The 27,029-nt window shown below is 40.1% G+C and overlaps 1 protein-coding gene across 1 annotated transcript in view; it reads right to left on the bottom strand.

The window, feature by feature from the left end:
- HDAC9 (histone deacetylase 9) overlaps positions 1–27,029 on the bottom strand; it is a 553,634-nt gene that overhangs the window by 8,427 nt on the left and 518,178 nt on the right. Inside the window, exons 24-25 of the mRNA XM_042472073.1 lie at positions 23,468–23,552; positions 15,665–15,818 (exon numbers count right to left, since the gene is read on the bottom strand). Of these exons, the coding sequence (XP_042328007.1) occupies positions 15,665–15,818; positions 23,468–23,552 (239 nt within the window). The remainder of the gene's footprint in view (positions 1–15,664; positions 15,819–23,467; positions 23,553–27,029) is intronic.

The raw sequence follows: 27,029 nt of genomic DNA, 5'->3' as shown, positions 1-27,029 counted from the left end.
TTATTATTATTATTATTTTCTTATATCCCACCTTTCTCCCAATATAGGGACTCACTGTAATACTGTTGCAGTGCTAACTAACCTATCTAAACAGATATGTAAATCAAAACGGTGGCCAACAGATTGGAAATTATCAATATACATCCCCATCCATAAAAAAGGAGACACAAAAGACTTCAGCAACTATAGGACTATACCATTAATCTCTCCCACACAAGCAAAATTATGCTCAAAATTCTGCAACATAGATTCCAACCATACATGGAGAGAGAAATCCCAGAGGTCCAAGTGGGATTCAGAGAAGGAAGAGGCATTGTGGAACAAACATACAATGGCTAATGGAGCACATGAGAGAATTCCAAAAGAAAATCAGCATGTGCTTTATAGACTATAGCAAAGCCTTTGAATGCCTAGATCATGAAAGGCTATGGAATGCCTTTAAAGACATGGGAGTGCCTATTGAGGAATCTGTACTCAGGACAAGAGGCTACTGTCAGAATAGAACACGGGGAAACAAAATAGTTCCCAATTGGCAAAGGGATCAGACAAGGCTGCATTTTATCACCCCCCCCGGTTCAACATACGGTATATGGAGAACATATTGTAAGAAAAGCGGGATTGGATATAGAGCAAGGAGAGAAAATAGGAGGAAGGAATACCTGCAGTCTAAGATATGATTAAGACACTATGATACTACCAGAAAACCTCCCAAACCTGGAAAAACTATTAAGGAAGATCAAGGAAGAAAGTGCAAAAGCAGGCTTACTGCTGAACATCAAGAAAACAAAAATAATGACCATGGAGAATCTACATATATTCAACCTAGACAATGAAGAAATAGAAATAGTAAAAGAGTTCTCATACCTGGAATCAAACATTGATAGAAATGGGCAGTGCAACCAGAAAAACAGAAGAAGATTAAGAATGGGGAGAATGGCTATGAAAGAACTGGAAAAGATACATATACAACGGAGCACAAAAGTTAGAATCATACAATTCATTGTATTTCCTATTACCATGTATGGATGTGAGAGTTGCAAAGTTAAGAAAGAAGATAGGAAGAAAATCAATGCATTTAAGATGGGGTGCTAGAGAAGTATGCTGATGATCCCATGAATGGCCAAAAAGACAAACAAATGGGTGCTAGAGCAGATCAAGCTGGAAATGTCCATGAAAGCCAAGGTGACAAAACTTAGGCTGTTGTACTTTGGACACACTATTAGAAGGCATGACTCACTGGAAAAAACAATAATGCTAGGAAAAGTGAAAAGAAGGAGAAAGAGATGAAGGCTGCATGCTAGATGGATGGACTCTATTAAGGAGGTCACAAGTATGAATGTACAGGAACTAAGCAGAGTAGTGGAGGACAGGGAGTCTTGGAGTGTCTCATCCACAGGGTCACCATGGCTTTGACTCTAGGGCAGTTAACAACAACAACAATTGATGGGTTTTGGAGTGCTGGGAAGGAAAAACGTGCATCCCTTTTGTACTGATTTGAATTTGGGCACAACAAATGTGTGGCAGTCAGGACAACTTGAGTCTGGTTTATTTTGACTAGGTGCAGCACTAATGGGACCACTGCAGTCCATGAAAATGCAAGGTGAAGATGATTTTTTTTCATCAGTGCAGACAACCTTATAGTTCTTGTATCTCTTTTGGTCACCTCAGCTATCCCAGCAATCTGACTAAACCTGAACACCTTCAGAGGCAAGTCTCTCTGCTGAATGTTTTCAGAGTAAATGATTACAGATAAAGCTTTCTGTCCTAGGCAAGGCTCTAATCAGTCCAAGTTAATCTCATTTACAAAATGAAGGGTTATCAGCTCATATGAAGTGCAGAGCATTAAAGAGCCAGGGCTGCTGTTTAGAAAGCAATCTTTTCATTTAACTCAACCGGAGTATCATTCTCCTATGCTTTCATCTGCCATTGGCTTTATTACTTATTTTTTTCTCTCTTGACAATTTCAGTTAAGTTCCTTCTGCACATGAACACATCACTGCATTGAGTCCCTATACTGGGAGAAGGGCAGGATATAAGAAAATAATAATAATAATAATAATAATAATAATAATAATAATAATAATAATAATAATAATAATAATAATAATTTAAAAACACAAAGCATTAAAACACCCAGAAAAATCACAAATCCTCCCCAAACGTGATTTACTCAGCATGGTAGGGGGAAAAAAAAATCAAAATTAAATAACTGTTTACTTGATGCTGTTATTGAGTGGGGAGAGGAGAGCGAAGGAGGGATTGGGGAAAGGGAGCAAATGGGTGGATGGGTTGAATCCTAATTTAGACATGGCCATTTCTCTTGGTGGTAAATGAGTCAGATATTAGTTGGTCAGGAAAAGAGACACTTTATTGAAACAATGAGTTGGAAGTGAGTCATCTTATTCTGGGCACCATAACTTCCATTATGATTGGCAAGCCTTTTTGAAAGAGATCTAAGTTCTTTTCTCCCTTCTCTTCCCTTCCATCCCCTCCTTTTCTTTCTTTTTCCACACACAGAGGAGTTTATCAGACAAGGGAAATTGGAAGTATAATCCAATGGCAATCCGAACGCAATCATGGGGTTAACATTATTGCATGATAGACTACCACATGCAAATTTGAGCAATGGGAAGTTAGTCTGAACACAATCATGGGGTTTAACGTTATTGTGTGACTACTACACGCAATTTCAGGCAATGGCAAGCTATTTTTGGGCAATGGGAAGTCAGTTTGAATGCAATTCGAATTCACGTAAATTAGCTGAACTAGCGAGTTCACGTGAATGCGTTCTGGCCCCACTTTCTTTTCATTCAAAATTAAGAGAAATTCCTCACGTGTGATAAACTCCAAGGACATTCCAACCTCTGAATCTGTGTAACAGATGCAAACTGAACAACTGGAACACTCCACTGGGCTTTCCAGCTACCCTTGTAGAGAGGCATGTTCTTTGTGAGCCTGTGCCAATCAACTGACCTACCAATCAACCAACCTATCATACCACCCTGGGATCTAAGGCAAGCTACAATGCATATGGCTAAAATAAACATCATCAAGAAGTTCAAATATGATTCCACAATAAACAAAATTGAGCCAATGTGGTGTAATGGTTTGAGCATTGGACTAGGACTCTGAGAGACCAGGATCTGAATCCCTGCTTGACCATGAAAATCCACTGGGTGACCTTGGTCAAGTCATGCTTTCTCAGCTCTGTTGTAGTTGTGCCTTCAAGTCATTTCTAACTTATGGCAACCCTAAGACGAACTTATAATGGGGTTTTCTTGGCAAGATTTGTTCAGAGGAGGTTTGCCATTGGCTTCTCCTGAGCCTGAGAGCATGCCTTACATGACATCAATTGAAATAAATTTTTGCCAGGAAAACCCATGGTAGGTTTGCCTTAGGATTGACATAAATCAGAAATGACTTTAAGGAACACAGCAGCAGCAGCAGCAGCAGCAACAACAAATGGAATTAAAAGCAATTACAAGTATGCTTATTAAAAAGTAGCCCGATGATCTGGTGCTTCTATCGCAGTCAAGAATAGGTCTGAAACGCCGCTTAAGCACTCTTGCTACCTACTGTACAGATGAACTGTTAACCATAAACTACAACAAAACAAAGGTTATGGTATTTAATAAGAAAAAGACCAAACATAAATGGCAGATTGATGGCCATCAAATAGATCAGGTTACCTCATACAAATACTTAGGGATAACCTTTCAGTCAACAGGATCATGGAATCTGCAAACGAAGCATGCCATCGCAAGTGCCCAAAGAAGTACCAAAGCACTTCTTTCCCTTTTCTATTCTGAAGGTGGCCAATACGTCCTCGCAGCCATCCAAGTATTCGTCAGGAAAATAATTTCTTAGATGCTATATGTCTGTCAGGTGTACACGCTTAATGATTACAACTCATTCAAAGTAGCACAAACCAAATTTTTAAGAGCAATTCCAAGAATTCCAACATGCATCCCAAATGTAATACTCAGGTTGGAGACAGGACAAATTTCTATGGAGGCCCAAATATTGATGCTTACTGCGAATTTCTGGCTAAAGTTGACTTTTCTTCCTGTAGAACTTACACCATTAATTTTGACAGATACTTTCCAATCGAAATGGAAAAACTCTCTGACTACAAAATTACAAAATCTTGGGCTCACAACTAACGCCCTTCAGTCTATGGGATATTCTAAAGCTAAAACAGCCATTATGTAGCACATAAAGGACACAGAATTCCATAACCATCGAACTCAGTCCGCAAACTATTTTACTTGTAGGACCACTTACTGTGCCAATCTACATCACAAACCTATCAATCCCCAGATATAGAATAGCTTTTGCACTGGCTAGATTAAATGTGCTACCATCAGCAATGCTGGAGGGTAAATATAGTAAGACTCCTGTCCATGAGCGAACATGCCCCTATAACTCAGGAGCTATAGAAAATGTTGGACATGTATTGTTTCACTGCCCTTTTTATTGCGATGCTCACAGAGATTTCATCACTCCTATACTTTTGAACGTACCTGGGAGATCTCAAGCTTTTTATTTAAACTACCTGTTATCAGACTGGAACTCGCATATAACCTACAAAGTGGCACAATTTTCTGCAGTAGCAATCACATATAGGAAAAGAACAACTGTCAAAGTTAAATACATAACATTGTGTCATGTCTGGTAAAAATCTGATATCGCTAATCTATTTTTATTATTTCTACTTTAAGGGCAGAACCCCATAAAGGTCTGTTTTTATTTTAATTGAAGCTATCTTAAATGTAACAGAAATGAATTATTTTCATTTCTAGTTGGCAGATTTTTATCCCAAGCAATCTTTTATGTGTATCATTTTATTTTTCTATGTTATATTTTATATTTATGCTGGTCTTTGACCATAATAATGCATAATGTAAGGTCTTTCCCTGTGAGTAGTCAGTCCTCAGAGGCTTGCCAAAAGGTCTCACCTCCATGTGGAAAAATAACAGTCTAAACCAGGGGTAGGCAACCTACGGCCAGCGGGCCGGATGCGGCCCGGCAAGGCCTTGGGACCAGCCCCAGCCCGGTCCTGCCGCCGATTGCCACTGGAGCCTTTGGCCTCTCACGTGAGGGCATGGGGCCTTTGGCCTATCAGGAGGAGGCGGGCAAGGGGGGGCAAGCGGCGGGCAAGGGGGGCAAGTGGTGGGAAAGGGGGGCAATTGTCTATAGAAGCTTCAGAAACATACATTTATATTAACATTTTTTAAAAAATCAGCAAATTTTTTTGCGTGTCCTCCATTTTTTAAAAAGTGCCCTCCATTTGAAAATTTTGCCCTCCATTTGTCCTGGTTTATTTATTTATTTAATTTTTTAAAAATTATTTAATTATTTATTTTTTGGCTTCAGACCCCCAGTTGTCTGAGGGACAGCAACCCGGCCCCCGGCTCAAAAAGGCTGCCTACCCCTGGTCTAAACTCTCTGGGAAGAGAGTTCCAGAACTTGGGATCAGCCACCAAGTATAACTTTAAATGTAGTGGAATACTATGCTGATGGTTTTCAACTCAGCTTGGAAGAAATGGGAAGGGCTCAAACACATATGTATACACATTGTATCAACATGCTTTATATAAAGTCAGACTGTATGATCATCTAACCCAGGGATGTTGACTTTGGCTAGTGTTAGTCTATCCTGCAAAGGCTGCTGCCATACTGCCAAAATAAAGCAGTTTGACACCATGGCTCAATGCTATAGAATTCTGGGATTTGTAGTTTGGTGGGACATGTGAGGTCTCTGTCAGGGAAGGCTAAATATCTCACAAAACTACTAGTCCCAGAATTCCACAGCACAAAGTCATGGCAGTTAAAGTGATGTCAAAGTGCTTTATTTCAGCAGTGTGGCAGCAGCCTTTGTCTCAGGTAGAGTTCTTTCATACCATTTACTATCTGATCTTTTCAATGGAAATGTGAAGGAATGAAGCCGAGGTCTGTGGTGTGCAAAGCAACAATCAACATTATCTTCCCATGCACTTTGAAGGAAAGAAGATAAAATAGTTTTTTAAACTGATGGTTCAGAAGCTAGTACTCAGAAAACAAGACTATTGATTAGGGAGAACAGTTCAACCATGTAATAAGTAGAGAAATTTTTTAAAATATATATGTTAATTAGTTTAATATATTTTAGTCTGTTTCTTTCTTTTTTAATATAACTAAGTTTTATTTGCAATTTCCAATTATTTTTAGGCTGCTTATAGTGATTTGATTTGTACACCACACTGAGATTATTCATAATACAGGATAGGAAAGGGGGGGGGATCATTTGACTCTCTCTCTCTCTCTCTTATCACATGCCTCCCCAATCAGTCTTATTCACTTCCTGACATTTCTTCTCCCTTTCTCCTTCCAAGTGTAACTTGTGCTCTATCCCGCTTACCTCCAATTTCTATTTTCTCTCTCATCTGGTCTTTTTACATCCAACTCCACTTATAACAACATCCCCCGGTTACTACCCCATCCTCTCTGCCCCCATTTTTATCATCACTGTCATCAAAAATACTAACACTTCATCTCTCTTTCTAATTTCCTTAAGAATGGAAAACCTCCCTTTCCTCCCCTACCATGACCTCATTTTCTGGCCATTATTTTTCACTTCCAACATTTAATTTCATACAAACACATATACACCAGCTCTCCAGCTTCTGTGCCATTGACCAATGCCAGGTTGTGCTTTAAAGCAGAAGGGGTGGCTCTCATCATGCCCCAAAGAAGCAGCGAGTGCTGCCGCAGACTTATTCTTTTTCTCTTCCCATAGCCCATCACCTTTTCCAACTCTTCCCAGCCAGTTTCTTGGGCTGTCCTGTCCTATCCTCCCATCCCATCCCCTCCCCTCTTCCATCTTCTAATGTTACAATGCCTCAAACTGCACATGAGGGGAACCATTCTGTTCTTGATATCAGTCCCACCAAAATGCTCTGGTGGGAGCAGTATAGTAGAGTGATGAACTACTATGCAAGCTGTGGTATCAAGGACCACTGGTTGTATCCATCCTGCAAGATGAGAAAGGCTGAAATTGAGAACTCATTTTGTTAAATAGTTCACATGACCAACCTGTTTTAGATAAAGATAAAGGTTTCCCCTTTGACAAGATTGCCTAGTTATGTCCAACAGTAGGGGGGTGGTGCTCATCTCACTTACAAACCACATTACCGCACTACACTCTTATAGTGCTGCTCTTCCACTTTTACTGCTCTGGCTGCCTCCTGTTGCATGTTGAGGTTTGTAGTTCAGTGAGGCCCAAGAGCTCTCTGGCTGAGAATTCTAAATTCCCCTCCTTAAACTGCAAATCCCAGAATGCAACAGGTAGCAGCCAGAGCAGTAAAAAATGCAATAGCAGCACTATAAGAATGTAGTGCAATAATCTAATAAGCCGAGGGAGCCAATGTTGGTACCTATTTATTTACTTGCACTTTTACATGCTTTCAAGATCACTACACACAGCTTTTAAACTGCATTTACAACTGGAAAAAAAAGTGACTTTGGTGATACTTATCACACAACCCATAGCTGCTGTGTCCCTGAAGTGTGGTTAGGATGTTCCTTTTCATTGATGGGGAAAATCTGTCAATGATTTTGCAGTTTTGTTATTCCTCAAATGCAAAACACTGCTGCCGGGGCTGTTGCGATATTGGCAATCACATGATGTCAGTGTCTCTTGGCAGAAGCAGCCCAAGTCACATGACTGACAAAACATCTGATAATGGTTGTTCTGAAACTGATATGTTTCCTTTTTTATTAACTGACATGATTGCAGTGAGAAAAGGGACCGTGTCTTGTGTAGTAATGTCCTTAGTTCCTCTCATCTAATGGGGCCACTTTTCATCCTTCCATCCATCCACCCACATGCAACACTGCCACTTTCAGACATAGGGCTTGCTGCTCTAAGTCTGCATAGGAGTAAAACCTACACTACTGGGGCAGGGAGACTGAGGTAGACATTTAAGATGATCAACAACAGCTTCAAAAGAAAGAAGCTATATTTCAACTGGACAATTAGACATGATGAATGTACCCTGATTTCCAACAAGACTGATAAAGAATGCACTGAATGGCTCTCCATATATTGCTATCTTTGTTTGCCTCCCTTTCTTTCTCCCACCCTCTCAGCTCTACTCCCTAGTTGTATTTGTGTAAAAAGAGAAAGGGGGAAGGAGCTGAAATGGCCACAATCTAATGTTATGATGGCTTGGCTAATATATTTACACAAGCAAATGCATTGTTAATGGGAGCAGGGGCAGTGGCTTTACTTAAGTTCTTAGCAAATCAATTACTGCTAAGTAGCAGTGGTTTCAAATTAGCAGACTCTCAAAATATGACAATTGACTGCTAATTAGTTTTAACTCTTGTAAGCTGATATGCCAAACTAATTACACTTCATTTTTGCTAGTCCAAAATTTGGCTTTATTTCACCATAAAAATTAGTTTCACTCCAACCTAAATTATGGCTTGCATTTCATTCCAAATCTCTCCACATTAGTAAAAGATGTTTCATGTTTACATCTTGAGCTGATAAAAAGAACTCTGCAATTTCTACATATTTGGCTTCTTTTCCTCTGATGCTTTGGAGTATGTGCTAAAAGAAACAATAATGTAAATTCTACATCAAGAAAACAAAAATTCCCATGCACTTAAATGATGTTAGCGAACACTTTAGCAAATGTGATTAGTTTATATGAAAATATATTGTGCATTATTCTGAGCATTATGCCGCATTACTGTTAAATATGTTGCTTGGTTTTTTTAAAACAAGAAAGACAGTGCTGTCAAAAAGAAAAAATATGATTGGGCAGTAGGGATACAGTGATAAGAAACATGATTAATGATCGTTAGAAAGGCATAGACAAGCACACAGGTCACATAGAGTTTGCCCTCTGAAGACCTTTGCAGACTCCAGTTGTTTTCCATTCATATCTACCCATTCATGAGGGCTAGTGTAGCCTAAATGTTGTTGTTTTTAATTAAAGGTTAAATATTCAAGAATCTGTGCTAGATGCCAAATTCTGCATCATTTCTTGGTTATAGAATATAAGTGTGGATATGGAGATAAAAACTTACATTTTTATGTTCACTTTCAATACAGATTTCTAGCCATAGGTTATATACATACTTAGGGGCTGTGCAGACAGGCTATTAAAGCCAGCCTGGGGGCAGAGTTGGGGCATGGCATCCATACAAAACATGCCCTGATTCCATCCTCATGGCGGCATGATGTTGTGTGCTGCTCCACATGGCGTGCAGTGTCACGTTGCTCCTCTGGTGCTGAGTTTACACAACACAGCACCAAAGGAGCACCTTAAAGCTGCGGCATCATGGCTATTGCACCTTGGAAAGGCCAGATCAGGGCTGCAGCGTGCGGTTGCCACAGCCCCAGTTTGGCACAGCTGCAGGCAGCTGAAGGCTGACCCTTAAGGGCATTTTGCACAGCCTCTTAGAGTAGATTCACTGATGTAGATTCATTAATGGTGTGTGCCTTTAAGTTGCCTATTGACTTATGGTGGCCCCATAAATTTAATAAGGTTTTCCCTGGCAAGGAATATTCAAAGGTGGCTTTGCCAGTTCCTTCATCTGAAATACCACCTACAGCACCTGGTAGTCACTGACAATCTCCAATCCAAGTACTGGCCAGGGCTGACCCTACTTAGCTTCCAAGATCAGATGGGATCTGGTGTTTTCTCCCTATTTAGGCCACTCCACCAACGCTACAAACATGTTATTGCTAATTTGAATCTTACTGATTTTATTGGTTCTTACCCTATATAAACCTCATAGTGTTTACACATCAATGTAATTCTGTAATGTTTTGTTTTTCAAAAATGCAGCACTCTGCAGCTAGTCAAAGGTGTGTAACCAAGGGTTTGAGCTGAGGAATATTTAGTGTATAAAATATGTATATTTAGATTTTCCACTGAACACTGGGATAAAAGTGTCTCTAAAAACTCATATAAACTCATCCCAAATGCCCTTTAAGATTCAATGTCTGTTATTATTTTACTGATTGTCTTTGAGAAAAAGTGGTATTAGTAGAACCATCCACATATACTGTATGGGGCAGTTTATGCTGCAAACACTATTGCCTTGTATGTGCTGTCAAAAGAACCACAGTACACCAACTTGGGAGAAAGGCCACAACTTTATTAACCATTGGTAGGGTTGGCACAAAGCATAAGGTCAGGATCTGTGCAATCAAACAACCCGATGTTGTTTGATTATCCAAAACCAGGCACCCACCCGGTGCATGGGATGAGCTAGGGGCTAAGGAACACCACTTGAGCGCAAACCATGTCTTGTGTTCACCAATTTCCAAAGCCCCTAGTCACCGGGAGGCGCACCTGCGTTCTGGCCCCCGCAATGGCCAGACACCTTCGCTCATCGCCCCCAGGTACCTTGTGACTCCCAAACCAGAACTCCATAGCCCTGGTACCACCAACGTTCAGATCCTGGCCTATGCTGCCGAACAGTTGTGACAAAAAACCACCTGAAACAGTGGTGGGCGGGCGGGAGAAGCTCAAGGCTCCCTCCCTTCCAAGCTTTGCTCCGTGCCTGTTCGGAGCGAAGTGCCGACTGAGAGGAGAGGCCTCCGAGCAGCCTTATATACTGCTCGGCCCCTCCCCTCTGCGTGCGATTGCGGGGCCCCGCCTCCAAGGCCGAGCCCACCAATGGGCAGCCTTGGAGGACCAGAAGCCCCGCACCAGCGAGTCCAGCTCCCAGAACATCTTGGGCCGGAAGGGCCGCCCCTTCCGGCCCCAACCACCAATAGGGAGCCGGGCAAGCCCCAGAGCACTCTGGGGCTTGTAGTTTTGCCGCTCCATAGCGGCAAAGCAGTCTGCCCCGGCAGCGGGGCGACTGCTTTTTGTTTTAGCAGTGCTGGTGTTTCTCTAGTGCTTCCCACAACCAGCATGAAAAGCATGAAAAGCATATACCTTTAAAAATATTCATGTGCAAGAACTGGGGATCAAAAATATCCAAAGTGTCATCTCCTTACATATGAGGCTGCCTGAAATTTGGAATCCTTAGAGGAGGCCCTTTGCATGTCCCAACGTCTTTTGAAGTTAGGTTGTAATAGGACCTTCTCTGAGGCAGCATCCTGACCATTGAACTCCCTGCCCAAGGAAGTTGGCTTGGTTCCATCTACTTTAAGCCCCCAGGATGCAGTCAAAACAGTGCTGTTCTGAATGGCTTTTTATGTTTCGAAATTGCCCTGTTTTAAAATTGTATTTTGGGATTTTTTTTTAAAAAAAGTCTGCTCTTAATAATAATAATAATAATATAATAATAAATAGTTTATTTATATCCCGCTTTTCCAATTTTTGATCAAATGTGTTTTTAAAGGGCTTTATCTTTGTATTGTCTCATTGTTTCCATTTGATCATTGTCTCAGGAGTCTTCCAGGCTGGGAGGTGATATAGAAATATCATAAATAAATTGATTAATAAGAACTCCCCAGTTATGCCAGAGTCACCAACAACTTCATATTACAAAAACAATTGCTATAAGTACACTGGTGTTACACATCAGTGCTGTTTTGGAAGCAAACATATAAGAATTATGTTAAAGAATTCATTTTTGGACTTGAGTAAAGATGTATACACTCCAGTCCCATCCTTTCTGAGTTTCTGGGGTAGGTCTGTAAAGAAGCTGGAGCCACATTCAGAAAGGTCTAGATAACTGGAAAATCTAGGCTGGGTTGGAATAAGACTGGGCTTGAGACTGTACAGAGCTCTGAATCATGTTCAAGTGAATGCAGCTACAGCTTCTTTTCAGACTGGTTTGACAGGGAGGTCAGGACTGGAAGCAGCTATAGTCATGCTGAAGTTGGAATGCTTTTCTAGGGAATGGAATAAAACAGGGGGCAGGCAAAAGGTGGCTCTCCGGATGTTGTTAGACTGCAAGTCCCATTGGCATTAACCATGGTCAGTGGTTAAGGATGCTGGGAGTTATAGTCAATGAACATCTGGGAAGCATATTTTGTTCACCCTTGAAAGAAGTCATTTGGTTCTTCTCCCACTAAAGGCAAATATCTTAGTACAAATAATTAGAAGTAGTTTGCTTTTTACTTTTCTAGATGAACTGCATGTAGATAGTTTCAGTGCATTCACAGTTTCTTTCCTTCATTTGTGTGTCCAACTTTACAGCATTCAAAAAGTTCAACTGCGTAAGATTTGTTTTTTGTATTGTTCTTTCTCCCTTCTTTCATTCAATGGCATCTGTCCAGTTCCACTACATTTGGACTCTCTTTTGCTAAGCAAAAGTGCCAAAACTATTTGGCATGAATAAATGCAAGAACTCTATAATGTCCTTTTTACAGAGTCCCTTTTCTGACTTGTTCAACTCATATATATCTACACACACACACACTCACAGTTGTTCCGTGCATGGAACTATTCACACATCATGTTGAAATACTTGATCAGTGAAGTGAATTGGCAGTTGTTCTTTCATTTTATAGAACTGTTAAATTCATGTCCAAGTCAATCGTGTTAGGTCAGTGTGAAACAACAGTTGACAGGCAGGGGAAATGAACACTCCCTTCTTTATTCATTGATCAGAATTCACTGTAAGAAACAAAGTGCTGTTAGCCTCATTCAGGGAAAGACAGCTCCTAATTCTGATCTATGCTTTCATTAGCAAAAGATTCAGTCTTAACCCTCTCTATGATGGATACTCAGCTAGGAAGTTAATAGTAGAGGAGCTACTTCCTGATCAATCCAATCTTTGCTTCATTTCCTACAAGTTATTTTAAATTCACTTGTCCTAAGTGAGGCAAATGTGAATTAGGCATGCTGCATGTGAGTATATCTGCATGGTCACATTTTTCGGTTCCACCATCTCCGATCCCCTTGGTGAAATTCTCTTCATCATTCACTCAGATTCACCCCTGGTTGAATTGCCCTATGCCCACTTGAAAATGTATGCATAAAAGCAGATGGCTGAATGACTTGCCATTTTAGACAAAAAAGTAGCAAACACCATAAAAAATTCTGTATTATTTATATCCTATCTTTCTTCCATCATAGAAACTCAAGGAGGCCCTTGTGAGTCCCCAGGTAACATTTTAAACAGGCGTTAACAAAGTCTAGACATGCTTCACTTCAACAAAGGTTGCTACATCATGTGTCTTCAGCAGAGCTTGGAAAATTTACTTTTTGTGCTACAATGTCTGGAATTCCCCATCCACAATGGCTGATGGCATGGGAATTGTGGAAAATGAAGACCCAAAACATAATTTCTCCAAGTTTTGGCCTTCTGAGAAAGACTTCATAATTCCCACTATTCAGCAGATTTATCCCCAAGGGTCTTGCCCAATATCACATCCAGCATGAGATGAAATTGACACAATTCTCATGTAGGCATTTACATATAATTCCCATGGAGTCTGGAAAAGCAATTGGAGAGGATTATGTGGGAAGAACAAAGAAAGTGGGGCAGATTAGGAGTTGAGTTAGGTTTTTCAGGATTGTGTAAAGAAACCTCAAACTCAGTGGAGAGTTCCCCGGAAATGATGCCATTGCAGGTGACAAGCTGGTTTAGAAATATAAATTGTTTAGTTTTATGATTAGACCAGCCATGGAAATTAATTTGGTATCTTGTTCCTTGGGGTCTGATACTGCACATACTTCTGACTGGCTGGAATTTTCTTAAAAATCCATTCTGGAAAACGTTTTTATTTCTGCAGTGTAAGCATAAGCACATGAATTGTGGCAACAATAACTCATGCTGTACAAAGAGCCCAATTTGGTGATTTGGATTAGACTTGGTTCAGAATGATCTGGATCTGATCTGATCTGATCTGAATGGGTTTAAAACTGTAATCAGTATTTGGAACTCTGAATGTTCACTCCTCGTGAACATTCTCATATTTATACTTGGACACTCCAAATGAAATTGGGAGACAAGGTAGCTCCTTCAGAGGTAATTGAATTAGGCAAATTTCAGACACTTAATATCCTGAGGTTTTGTGCTAGGAATGTTTGAAGTTTGTTTTAATATGTTTAACATTTGCTATTATGTGGGCTTCCAATAGGAAATACAATAATGATCAGTAAAGTTGAAGTAGGAAAAGAGCACAACCACTTGACAGATGGATTAATTCAATCAAGGAAGCCATGGCCCTGAGTTTGTAAGACCTGAGCAGTGCTGTTGATTACTAGTGCTCTGGGGGGGGGGGTGTCTCTCATTCATAGGGTCACCTTAAGCTAAACTTGACTTAAAGGCAATTAACAACAACAACAACAAAAAGTGAGCTGCTCTTTTGCACTTTTGTCAGTGTTTCTAATGGGAAAAAGTTCCATGCTCTTGGACCATGCAAAATTTTCACACAGAGTAGACAAACAATCACACTAAACACCACAGACTGAAATTTGTATTTTTTTAAAAAAATAAACAAATAAAATCTAAGCTAAAAAAAGAGGGCCAAAAGTGAAGGGGGTTGGATGTTAAGATGATAAAGGTAAGTGCCACTCCAAAGTAAAACCATTACTCAGGCACTACTGAGATCAACACATCTCCTCACTCCAATAAACAACATAACGAGGAAAGACAGATAGGATTGGATGGGAAAGCACTGGAAAAGGTTCCCCTAGCACCAAACAGTAAGACTGGAGAGAACTGGTGGGATTCTTACCTCATATTGGAAGCCACAGCTCTCAATGGTAAAGTGCAGCTAGCTAACTCTCCTCTCTCCTCACCCTGATGTTTTCCTTTTATGCAGCAGTTTTGCAAGGTTTTGGAGACACACTGTCTGCCTCTCTTTTACTGCATGCACCACTGAATTGTTCTGAATCCCTGGAGACCAATCTGATCAGATCTGGACCAAATCTGAAACAACCCATCCCAATTCAGATCTATTTGATTTGGAATTCAGGCTTTAGCCAAACAGTAGCAGAATGACAACCTCTTTAACTTCTCTGATGGTCCCTTTAACTACTATTTGAGGCAGGGCATGGGAGCCCCATTTGGCTAATTTTACAAATAATCAGAAGAAAATGAAGTGTGTAGATTTTCTTAAGGAGCCTCAACCTTTGTCCTCTAACTTCAGCCCTATTGGGCATGATTATAAATGGCAAGAATGTTGTTCGTGTGTGAGTGAAGAACATTAAAATAAGTTCCAGACTCTCAAGATGTACAATTTTAGGTATGTTAGGGTTACAAACCAATTCTATTTGACAAAAGTGAAGCAAAAGTTACTCAACAGTGACTGATGCTGATCCATTGAAAAGGTTGGGATAACATAGCTCTCTCTCTCTCTCTGTGTATGTGCCTTCAAGTTGTCTGGTGACTTATGGTGACTGTGAATTTTCTTTGGCAAGGAATACATGAAGGTGGTTTTGCCTGTTCCTTCCTATCTATGTATTAATTGATTTTACCCTTAGTATAACTTTTTATTGTTTGTTATTAAATTACATACATGTATTATTTGTGTTAATAAATACATCTAATTGTCAAAGGCAATGTGGTAAACATGTCAATCTTTAGTAGGGCAAATATTGCCATGCATGAGCATGGAAAGTAAAGCACTCACACAGAGCCTGGACATAATCCACCACCACCACCCCAGCAACAACAGCTGGACTTCAAATATGTTTCTCCCAATCATGTGACACAAACCCACTTGTCACTTGCAGGACCAAGATTTTGGACGTACCTGCTGTGTTCCTCTGGAAAAGACTGTTCAACATCCACTGAGAGTAAGGCCATAGCTGAGACTGCCTCTGTCTCTTCTCTCTCTTGTTTCTGACTGTCCGCCAGCTTACAGCTAACTGGCACAACATAAGGCTCCACAGACTTCCAGTACTTGCCTAAAGAAAATACATCATAATTTATGGGGATTTTAGCTAGCATGGTGGTATAAACCCCAGCAATTGTTTAGGTCCAAGACTGAGTACTTAGAAGTGTGCAAGCGGTTATAATTGGGATTTCAAACTGCTGTGATGAAGTTATGTTTCTGGATCCCACAGTGCCAAGTTGGAAAGTGTTCTCTTTCCAAAGTCTATCTCACAGACTTCCCAAGAAAGTAATAAACTGAAAGAACAGCACACAGTTTAATGAACTCCCAGTGTCTGAGAAGCAGGCAGCAGCGGATTCTTTAGACAGAATGAAAACTAACTGCAGTATCAGTTAGCTGCAACATCTGACATTTCGAAGAATGGTAGGTCCATTTGATGTAGCCATAAATAGGAAACAGGGGGAAAAACTCAGAGATGACTGTAACAGGAACAGAAGTTAGGATGCCAAAAGGGACAACTATACAGTTATGTTGCCAGAACAATCAAGTTTGTTAGTCCTGGATGTTCTTTTGCCTCTAACCTCAGGGTATGTACTAGAACAATAATTTATTTAACATGTTAATATATGTACAGACTGTGGTTGGAACACTGCAGTATATTATAGGGTGGCTTAGAAAAAGGTAGGCAAGGAAATATTTATACATTACATAATATATGGATTGTGGGGTTTAAAAAAAAACACCCTAAATTTGAAGGTCCACTGCTTTCCACTACAAAAAGTCTGTGAAAAGTGAAGCAAGATAGCTAGCTGAATGGAGCAGGAAAAAATCATTCACAAATGGAATATTATGAGTGGCACATCTGTATTCACCCTGGTCCCATAAACTTTCAAGTGCTTCTTACTTATTTCCATCCAGCTGACACCTAAAGTTCAAAGTGTATGAAAGTGTTGGTAGGCCAACATTTATTCAAAAATAGGCTGGGGCTGAGGGACACGCTCAATTTGACTTTATACCCAGGGATTAGCAAATGACCTACTGGCAGAGAACAATCTGGAGAATTCTCTCACTCTCATTGCCTTCCTTGGCATGTTTGGGATCTACAAGGCTTTCTCAGTGGCTGCTCCCAGACTTTGGAATTGCCTTCATAAATAGGCTGGGATGGTTCCCTCCTTGCTCTTGTTCTGCTGGGAAATGAAAACTTACCTACTTCCACAAGTTTTTTAGAAATTAACTGGAATTATTCTTCTGATGTGTTCTTTGACCCATTTTTTGTTCTTTTGATGTTTTCTATAACCTATCATTTCACAATTTTTTAAAAAATGGTTTAAATTTCATAGATAATTGGATTGCTTTTAAAAATAACACACACATATCTATATGTATAGCTAGATATGATGGTTTTACTCTGTTTTGGGTTTAATATTATATAGAGACTTCATTTATGTTTTATAAGTAACAACTGCAACAATCCTATGCAATTAGAAAAATAAGATCCCTGTTGAAGGACTTGCCTTGGACGTTTCTCAGAATTTCTCAGAAAGTCATGTATATTTATGTCTGATGATGATGATGATGATACCTACTGAATATATGTTGATGTGCATTTTTGAAATATCTCATTTTAGTTTAGTTTCCCCCCCAAAATGTACACATGATTTTGTGGATATTTCCAATGTAAGATGCCCTTTCTCCTAGTGCCAGTCTTAGGAGATGTGAAATAAATATATTGATACAAAGCCTAACTCATTTATTTTCCATCCTCTTCAGTGGAAAGACCCAAATTGGAAGAAGCTTGAACAAAAATGAAATTTTGTATCAATACAAAATTTGAAATATTTTGAAATATCCCATTTTAGTTTAGTTTTTTTAAGATGCATAAATGATATTGTGCATATTTTTGAGACATTCTGTATCAATGCAAAATTTGCATTAGTTTCCGCATTCTAATTTGGATAGAATTACAGAATATAATGCAATTTTCAGGCTTTGCTTTGGATTTGTTTGCTTGGAATCTTATGAACTTCATTTTAATGTAGTATGAATACTATGTTCTCAGTTGCTGTTGCTATCTCTTCCCTCTGACATTGTAAATATTTTATCTAATAATAATAATAATAATAATAATAATAATAATAATAATAATAATTATTATAGACCGCTATTCCGCAATGATCATAGCGGTGTACAGTAAAATTGCAATACAAAACAAAAAATTGCAAGGCCTCTCTCCCCCTCAAGATGGTGGCCGGAGGAGGGCTCCCCGTCTTTCCAGGCCAGGCCTTTCTCCCCCTCAAGATGGTGGTTGGAGGAGGGCTCTTTGTCTTCCAGGCCAGGCCTCTCTCCCCCTCAAGATGGTGGCTGGAGGAGGGCTCCTTTTCTTCCATATGAAGTTGCATAGAAATCTAATATATACCACATAAAACTGGTGTGGTACAATTTCCTTAGGTCTTGGTGGGAATCTCAGGAGGCTGGCTTGGGAGGCTCTTCAAGAGTCTGGGAGGAAATAATTTTTGGATGACTTCTTTCTGGATATTCTGGAAGCTGTTGCCTCAGCCCCTGCAAATTTCTAGAAAATGAAGGTATGGAATCTTTGACATCCCATGGTGTCTCTGTAGGAATAATACAGTTCAATTTTATGTGCTGTAGCTTCATCCTATGGAATCCTGGGATTTGTAGTTTTATAAAGTCTCTAGCCTTCAGTGCCAAAGAGTGCTGGTGCCTCACAAAACTGCAAAGCCCACAATTCTATAGAATGGAGCCATAAAAGTTAAAATGGTGTCAAACTGCTTTTTCCTCCCTACAGCTGCACCTCCAGATGACTGGAATATGAGTTTGTCGCAAGGATGAAAATGGATTAGACCTGGGTGAGAATTTAGTTTCAATACAATTTTTTTAAAACAAGAATTTACTGAAATTTGTAAATTTCTTTATGTTTGGAATCAGTAAGCACTAATTAACTATAAATTAAATGTCAATTAAAATTAACTGTTGGCTAATCATTTTAAACAATTAATTTAAATTAAATATAAATGACTATAAAAATTAACACTGTTCAAAACTGACAACTAAATCTTCCAGGCCCAGTCATAATGAAAGCTGCTAGTCACAACTGCCAGTAAGTTTCATGTGAATCAGTTGTGATGTGTAATGCAACACAGTTCCAGTCCTTACAAAAAACAACATTTCTTTTGTCACTAAATAAAATAGCTTCATCAATAGAAGCAGGAAGAAGACCAAAGCAGGAGAAAAGGGACATCCTTCTTGATCGATTATTAACATAATTAAGGTGTTTTGTTGAACTTTTAAAACTGTAGCTCTGTGACAATTTTCGTTGCTAGCAGAATATATAACAGGGAATTTTAGAAGAATAAAGCTTGAAGCATATTTATTGTTGTTGTGTGCCTTCAAGTCATTTCTGACTTATGGCTATCCTGAGGTAAACCTATCACAGTGTTTTCCTGGCAGAATTTGTTTGAAGGGAATATGCCCTTCCCTTCCTCTGAGGCTGAGAGTGTGTGATTTGACCAAGGTCACCCAGTAGATTTCCATGGCTGAGCGGGAATTTGAACCCTGGTCTCCCTATGTCCTAATTCAATGTTCAAACCACTACACCATGCTGATTAAGTATCTAAAAATAAAGAAAAAATAAAGAATACATTTGGCTTTTCTCCAGAGGTATAACTAAAAACTGGCTAAAAATGTATGTAAAGTACTAAACAATGGTAGTGTCTGGCAAATACTATTTAAACACACACACACACACAGAAAATATTCTCTAATGGTACATTTAGAGACTATAATATCTATTCATTAAAACGACAAAAAATTAATTAAAAAGTTATATGGGCATTCCACAATGTTCCCACAGAACATTCATGCAACAGTCAGACTTTGCAATGAACAAGCAATTCAAACCCCATTATTTATGGGTTTCAGTATTCACAAAGTGGGTGGGGTATTTTTGCTAGAAAAACAGATGTGCAAGAAAACCAGCTCTGTTGGCATAGGACTAATGCCCTACTCTGCCATAAAAGAAATGAAACCCCTTTTTGCCACTTAAGTTTTGCAAGGGCATTAATAAAATAAATGAATAGCAATTCACAACCCAGGTAGGCTGTCACCCAGTCAGTGCATGAGCTATACTTGCAGACGTCCCAGATTCAAACCCCAGCATTTCCAGACAGGGCTGAAAAAGATGTGCTGAAAAATCTGGAGAGCTTATGCCAGTCAGTGCTGATAGTCCTGGTTAGATGAACCAATGGTATGGCTCAATATAAGACAGCTTCCTATGCTTTTTTGAATATATCATAATATTCCTTTGTATTGACGGTGTACATTTAAGCAGCTGATGACTTACAAATCCCCCTGGGTGATGAACTTATTATTATTATTATTATTATTATTATTATTATTATTATTTCCTGTTCTTTTCCCAGAACTGGGACCCAGAGCGGCTCACAACATTAAAACAACAATACTGTAAAACGTAGAAAAGTGATACATTAAAACAGAATTAAATTATTACAGTATTAAAATAGATTACTTATTAAAAGAATAAAAATACTGTTAAAAAGATACAATTTTAAAACACCTAAAATGGAAAAAAAAACACTCTAAGCTGGTTCTTTAAGAACATTCTGTTTTAAAAAGCCTGCTTGCTTAAGAAGATTTTAATCTGCCAGCAGAAGGCCAACAAGGAGAGGAGCATTCTGGCTTCCCTGGGAAGGGAGTTCCACAGTCTAAGAGCAGCCATGGAAAAGCCCCTCTCGTGTTTTCACCAATAGTGCTTGTGATGGGGGTGGGACTGAGAGAAGGGCCTCTTCAGAGAATCTCAGGGCCTGGGCCAGCTCATAGAGGGAGATACAGTCTGCCAACTAGCCTGGACTTGACCACATAGGGCTTTATTGGTCATAACCAGCACTTTGAATTGTGCCCCAAGTAAAGCACATTACAGTAGCCCAAACGGGATGTAACCAAGGCATGTACAGCTGAGGCCAGATCTGGCATCCCAAGGAAAGGGCGCAGCTGGTGCTCAAGTTTCAAATGTCCAAGAGCACTCCTGGTCACATCACAGATTTGGACCTCCAGGTTCAGAGCTGAGTCCAGGAGTACCCCAAACTACAAACCTGTGTCTTCAGGGGGAGCATAACTCCATCTAATACACATTGTATTCCTATTCCCCGATCTGCCTTCCGACTGACCAAGAGCATCTCTGTCTTGTCTGGATTAAGTTTCAATTTGTTTGCCCTCATACAGTCCATTACTGATGACAGACACTGGTTTAGGATCAAGACATCCTCCTTGGATTGAGGTAGAAAGGAATAATCGAGTTGGGTGTCATCTGCATATTGATGGCAACCCCACCCCAAAACTCTGGATTACCCCTCCCAGTGGTTTCATGTATATGTTAAATAGTATAGGGAACAACACAGAACCCAAAGGGACCCCACAGGCCAGGGGATCGAACAGGAGTCCCGCAGCACCACCTTCTGCTTTCATCCTTCCAGGAAGAAACAGCCACTGTAAAACAGTACATCCAAGTCCCATCCCAGAGAGGTGATCCAAAAGATACCATGGTTGATGGTATTGAAAGTTACTGAGAGCTCTAGCAGAACTAACAGGGACACATTTCCCCTGTCCAGTTCCCTGCCTAGGTCATCCACCAAGGCAACCAAGGCTGTCTGTGTTCCATAGCCAGGCCTGAAACCAGATTGAAATGGATCTAGATAATCCATTTAATCCAGAAACTGAGTTGGATGGAGTTGGGAAGCCATCACATGTTCCAGTACCTTACCCAAAAATGGTAGGTTGGACAATGGCCAATAATTATTCATCATTGTGGGATTCAGGGATGGCTTTTTAAACAAAGGCCTCACAACCACCTCCTTTAGGTAAGATGGAACTCTGCCTTATTGTAAGGAGGCACTGACTACCTCCCTCACTCAGTCCCCCTCTTACCTGTTTAATTAGCCAAAGACAAGGGTCTGAGACACATGTGGTGGGTTTCACCTCTCCAAGAATCCTGTCCACATCATCTGGCTGCACAAACTGAAGTGTATCCATTAACACTGGATAGACAGATGCCAAGGTTACATTCCCTGGCACTGTATTAACTATAGCATCCAAGTTGGAGTGGATCTGAGCGACTTTATCTACAAAGTGTCATGCAAATTCTTTGCAGTGGGCCATCATGTTTCTACTTGAGGAGGAGTGTGCAAAAAACTCCTGACCATTCAGAACAGCTCTGCTGGATGACTCTGTGCAGATGCAATGCTGGCAGCAATATATATAATTGCTACCCACACTGCCACAGAGTAGGCTTTCAAATAGGCTCATGTTTGGTCAGACTCTCTTTGAGTCTTCTGCTAATGTCACTCTAGTATCTGTCTCATTCGCTTCACCACCATCAACTGCATGGTAGTACACCTATTCATGCTCCACAGAGAGAGGATAAGAGAGAGAGAAAATCCAGAGGGCACTCATCCTCTCCTGCAGGGGTGAGCACTCTTCATTCCATCAGTTTCCCAAGAATCTCTTGCTGCCACTAAACTTGCAGCAGTGGTAGCAGCAACAAACAGAAACAAACACAAAAGTACACAGAATGTTGCCCTCAACACAAGGTGTACATGCCAGCACACCTTGTTTACAATTTGTTCCATGCTCCCAGAAGCCTATTAGAAACAGAAATCTGCTGAGTGAACAAAACATATGAATAGCTAATGCTCTTCTATATTTCACAAGATGATGACAGTGCTGGTGGCAGGGGTCATTATTCATCTCAGTGTGCTGCACCAATGCATTCTGAGCATCTTGGAAGAGATCTGGTCTCACTTACCTTTTTGATTCCAGCTGAAAATTGGCTGGATTTTTTCCCCTGTTTTAGGTGAGGAAGTAAATCCCAAACCCAAAATTCTGAAGCATTTTTCAAAGATTGGGGATAAAATTGTAGAAAAATAGTTTGGGAGACTGTAAGAACCCTGGCTGGTGTAGCTGGGCAGAATCCTGTTTGTGATATATGTGCACATAAGTGCAGCTTACATTCTTTTGGATGGGATCCAAAGAACTATTCTCTGTCTCTTTGCACCCTATCCAAAACCTCCCTGCCTTGGAAACTGTTATGCCCTTTGAGGGGCTTCTGTTGCTGTTCACTGTTGATGGGGAAGGGAAAGTGAAGGCAAGACAGTTCAGATGCTGAAGATGTAGCTGGTTTGAGGTCCATGGGGAAGGGAAAAGAGGGTACATTCCATCTGAGAGCTTAACCGCTTTTCTTCCACACTCTGAGACAAGACCAGCTGCTCTTTCATGACCTGAAAGGTCTCTCCCTCACTCCTCTCCCCATCAGTAAACAATAGCAAGGGTAGCCCATCTTAAGGCTTGACAGTTGGGAGGGAAAGGAGAGGGCACAGAACTGCACAGGCAGTGTTACACTGTGCCTGCTTGATGTAGGTTCTTTGTCCATGTTTCCTGAAGGGTTTTGTTGTTGTCCCCAAAGCTAACCTTTCCAAGCTGTAGTGTGTCCCTGGCATTACTGGTCTGATCTGGATCCAGCTCAATGAGAAGGATATAAAAGAAAATGAGATCATTCCAGTCGTATATGAATATTTACCAGACTATTCAGGTAAATCAATTGCTTACTTATTTCTGGGTTTATGCAACTTACAAAACTATTCATCTAAGAAGATCTATTATTAATATATGAATAAGGCTACTAAAACTTACTGTGAATTTGTGTGATGTTTTGCAAAGAAACCATCGCGTTTGCATTGGGGGCTCCATGGAGGATATCTTCAGAGAGTGGCTCCAGCTACAAGGGGGGAAACAATTCAAGTGAAAAAGAGTACAAAAGTGCCATAAGCCACATGGAAGCAACTCACACAGAACATGCTTAAGTCTCAGGAAAATCCCAGCCAGAGAACTAGTGAGCTAACTTGTGGGGATTCCTCCCATGAAATGGAGAGGGGGACACCATGTTGCTTTCTGTTTTTCTGCCTTCTAATTGAATTCCAAGGGGCCTTCCCTCTGACTGCAAGACTAATCTATGGAATCTTTTGAGCAGGTGCATGTCTATTAGTCATTTAAAAATGCTAGTTATTTGGGTAATTTTGGTTGGCTCTTTACAAATCAAATCCCATTGTGTCCACAGGAGCAGCTGTATGCCAAAACAAAACATTATCTTAAAACTGACGGGGCATGCGGTCGTGCTTATTTCCTCCCAACTCCCAACTTCCATCAACAGTAACATAATTTAGAGAAGGGGAAAATCAGAACTGATGTTTACACATTCCGAATGCTGTGTTTCACTAGTACTATCAAATATCTTCAATGTAATACTGAATACATCTAACACATATCTTGTGGTTGAATACCTGAGCTATTGACAACACATGTAGACACATTTGTCCTGCTGTTGCCTTCAGTTGTGTAGATTATTCTGCAGTGGATGTGTTCTTTTGGGTGAAGGACATTAATAATTGCCACTATGCCCTTTTCCATTGGAACATGTGACTTTGTGGTAACCATCAACCCCCATTCATTTTTTGAACCAGAAATATTTGCAACTCTGCACTTGAAACAGCTTAATCACACAGAACATGCTTGGAGTTTATGGGTGAACACATGTAAAAATGGACGGTTCCAACCACTTTCACAGAATCAATAAGCTCTACAACATGGGCATTTAATTCTGCCCGTTTTCCCCCTCTGGTGGCACAGTGGTTAAATGCTGGTACTGCAAACACTCACAGCCTCAAGGTTGTGAGTTCAATCCCAGGCAGGGCTCCAGGGTCCACTCTGCCTTCCATTCTTTCATAGGTCAGCAACCCCTTAGGGAGAGTTAGTTCACTGATAAGTGGTATAGAAATGTACTTGCTATTGCTATATGACGGACATAGGTTTTTTTTTTTTTTTTTGCAAAGGGGGTTCTCTAGGTACAGCCTATCTGTTGTCAAGTGTGCATCCACTTGGACAGGGGCCAGTGCTTTCCAAATGAGAATCTGTGTCTATGGTATCAGATATATGATGGCTTACAAGTCATTGCTGGAAGTTGCAGTTCTGGAGAGATGAAAATCATAAGAGATACATACCTATGTTAACAACAGATCTCAGTTCAAAGATATAGCCATGTTAATCTGTAAAATCAGTACATAGAGAGATCTTGTAGCACCTTTGAGACTCATCGAAGGAAAGAAGTTGGCACCATGGGCTTTCTTAGATTTAAGTCTACAAAAGCTTATACTGCCAACTTCTCTCTTTTAGTGAGTCTCAAAGATGCTACAAAATCTCTCTACAAACAGATCTCAATGCGTTTATGTGAGTAGGCATTACAAAAGGCTTAAGGGACACCTGGCTTCACTGCGGCGATGGCTTCCTCCCGAGGAGGGGTCTGCTGTTGTAGTGAAGGAAAAGCATGAGTGGTGGGGTGGGGTGGGGGGTGGGCAGAAGAAGAGGAGGAGGAAGAATATTGCCCTTTTCTGCAGACATTGACAAAGGCAAACCGCTGCAGCCTCCTAGCTTGTATGTTCTTCCTCATTAATAACTTTTGCTATCTTGACCACACTCTAATGTTTCTTGGCTATGTGTCCTGATTTTGATCTGTGAAATGTTGGAAGGTATATGAGAGGATCTTCAGGTACAGTTCCAGTGTTCCTAGGTTCCTATGGAATGTTTTCCCCTGCAAAATAGCTAGCAGAGCTTCGAAAACCTGTAACATATATTATATTCGGTTTGGTTGGCCCAATAAATGCATCACTGTTCTGTGGATTTTAGATGTTATTGTACTTTGCTATATGATCAACATGGTTACTCTTAAGTATATTTCCTGAATGTGAAGATGCTGCATTTTAGCTGGAAAAAAAAAAAAAAGGGGGGGGGGAGCCAAAGGACTAGGACTTTACTAATTGAGGTGTCTACCTCCAACAAAGGTAAAACATTTTAAATATAGCGCTGTAGATTTACATGCAGGCTTTTTGAGATATTCAATGTTCTCTGCCTAATAAAGGAGTTTGTAGCCTCATGAAGGACTGAGACATCCTGGATCTCATAGGAAGTACCTTTTTATTTTGTGGATGGAATTTACATTTCCTGGACTTTAAAATACTTTGTCTGCCAGTACCACATAGCTAGAAGGAACGGTGGCCTGCTTACATAGATATCCCTCCATACTCAGAAGACCACCACCATTTTGTCAATAGCTTAACAAAATGTAGCCATGTAACTAACATCAACATATATTTTTTCTCCTGTATAATTTTTAACACCTTTGCCTGATGAAAAAGCCAATGGAGCTCTGAAAGTCTGCATTTTGATGCATTTTGCCTGGCCTGATACAGGTGTCATTGTTTTGTGGATTTTGGATGTTACTGCAGTCCTTTTGGAAAGTTAGTGAGTACTGTTGTTTTCTAGTTAGCTTTTGCTGTATGTTAGTAAAGCTTCAGCTTCAGAGGCATGATCAATGAATTTATACCCTGTTTGACCTAGATGCCCCATTGTTATGAAAAAATCACCAATGAAATGAAATAAAATAAGCCAGCAGAGTGTAATAGCTACTAGCTTTATCCTTTCTGAGAAAAAGAGACACTACAGTATCTACATCACAAAGAACAATTTCTGGTGGCAGTGATCCATATTTCATTCTCCCCCCATTTTAAAAACTTAATCATTAAATTAAATAGACAAGAGGGTGTCCCTGGAAAATATCATGAGACCAGCACTGAACAAAAGGAATCACTCTACAGCTGACAGACATAGCACCGTCACCTTCACTCCTACACTTCTTGGTATTCTATTAGCTCTGGAGCCAAAGAGTACAAAAAATGGTAAAAAGATGCTGGAACTACATCTTTATAAAAGAATTTTGCATAAACAACTGACTAAGGTCAACGCAGGAGCAACAAAGCCCATTTGATGGATCAGCCTTCAAAGATACACTGAAGAATATTTTTCAAAGTGTTGAAGTTAGCCCACTTGGCCTGTATTATGCTTTCTTGTCTTTGCTTCCAGAGAAATCCATGTACACAAGGGAAAGATTTTCAAAGAAATGGCAGCTCAAAGCAGGCCAGGTAATATCTGCCAAAGCTCCACTGTGCCTTTAGAAGTAGGTGTGAGTTAACCATATAATGTGGTTTTAACATTCTTGGCCAAGGTGGGAAATTTGAGGGTGGGGATACATAGATAGCTAAAGAGAGGGAAAGAGCTGCCTTATATTGAATAGGTTTCTATCTATTTAGCCTATTACTATTAATATTACTTTTTTGGTACTATTGTCTAGGGCTAGGATTGCCTG

Source organism: Sceloporus undulatus, chromosome 6 (assembly GCF_019175285.1).
Source record: "Sceloporus undulatus isolate JIND9_A2432 ecotype Alabama chromosome 6, SceUnd_v1.1, whole genome shotgun sequence".
NCBI classification, from domain to species: Eukaryota; Metazoa; Chordata; class Lepidosauria; order Squamata; family Phrynosomatidae; genus Sceloporus; species Sceloporus undulatus.
The sequence above is the reverse complement of the archived record's forward strand: the minus strand, read 5'-3'. Positions and strand labels throughout refer to the sequence as shown.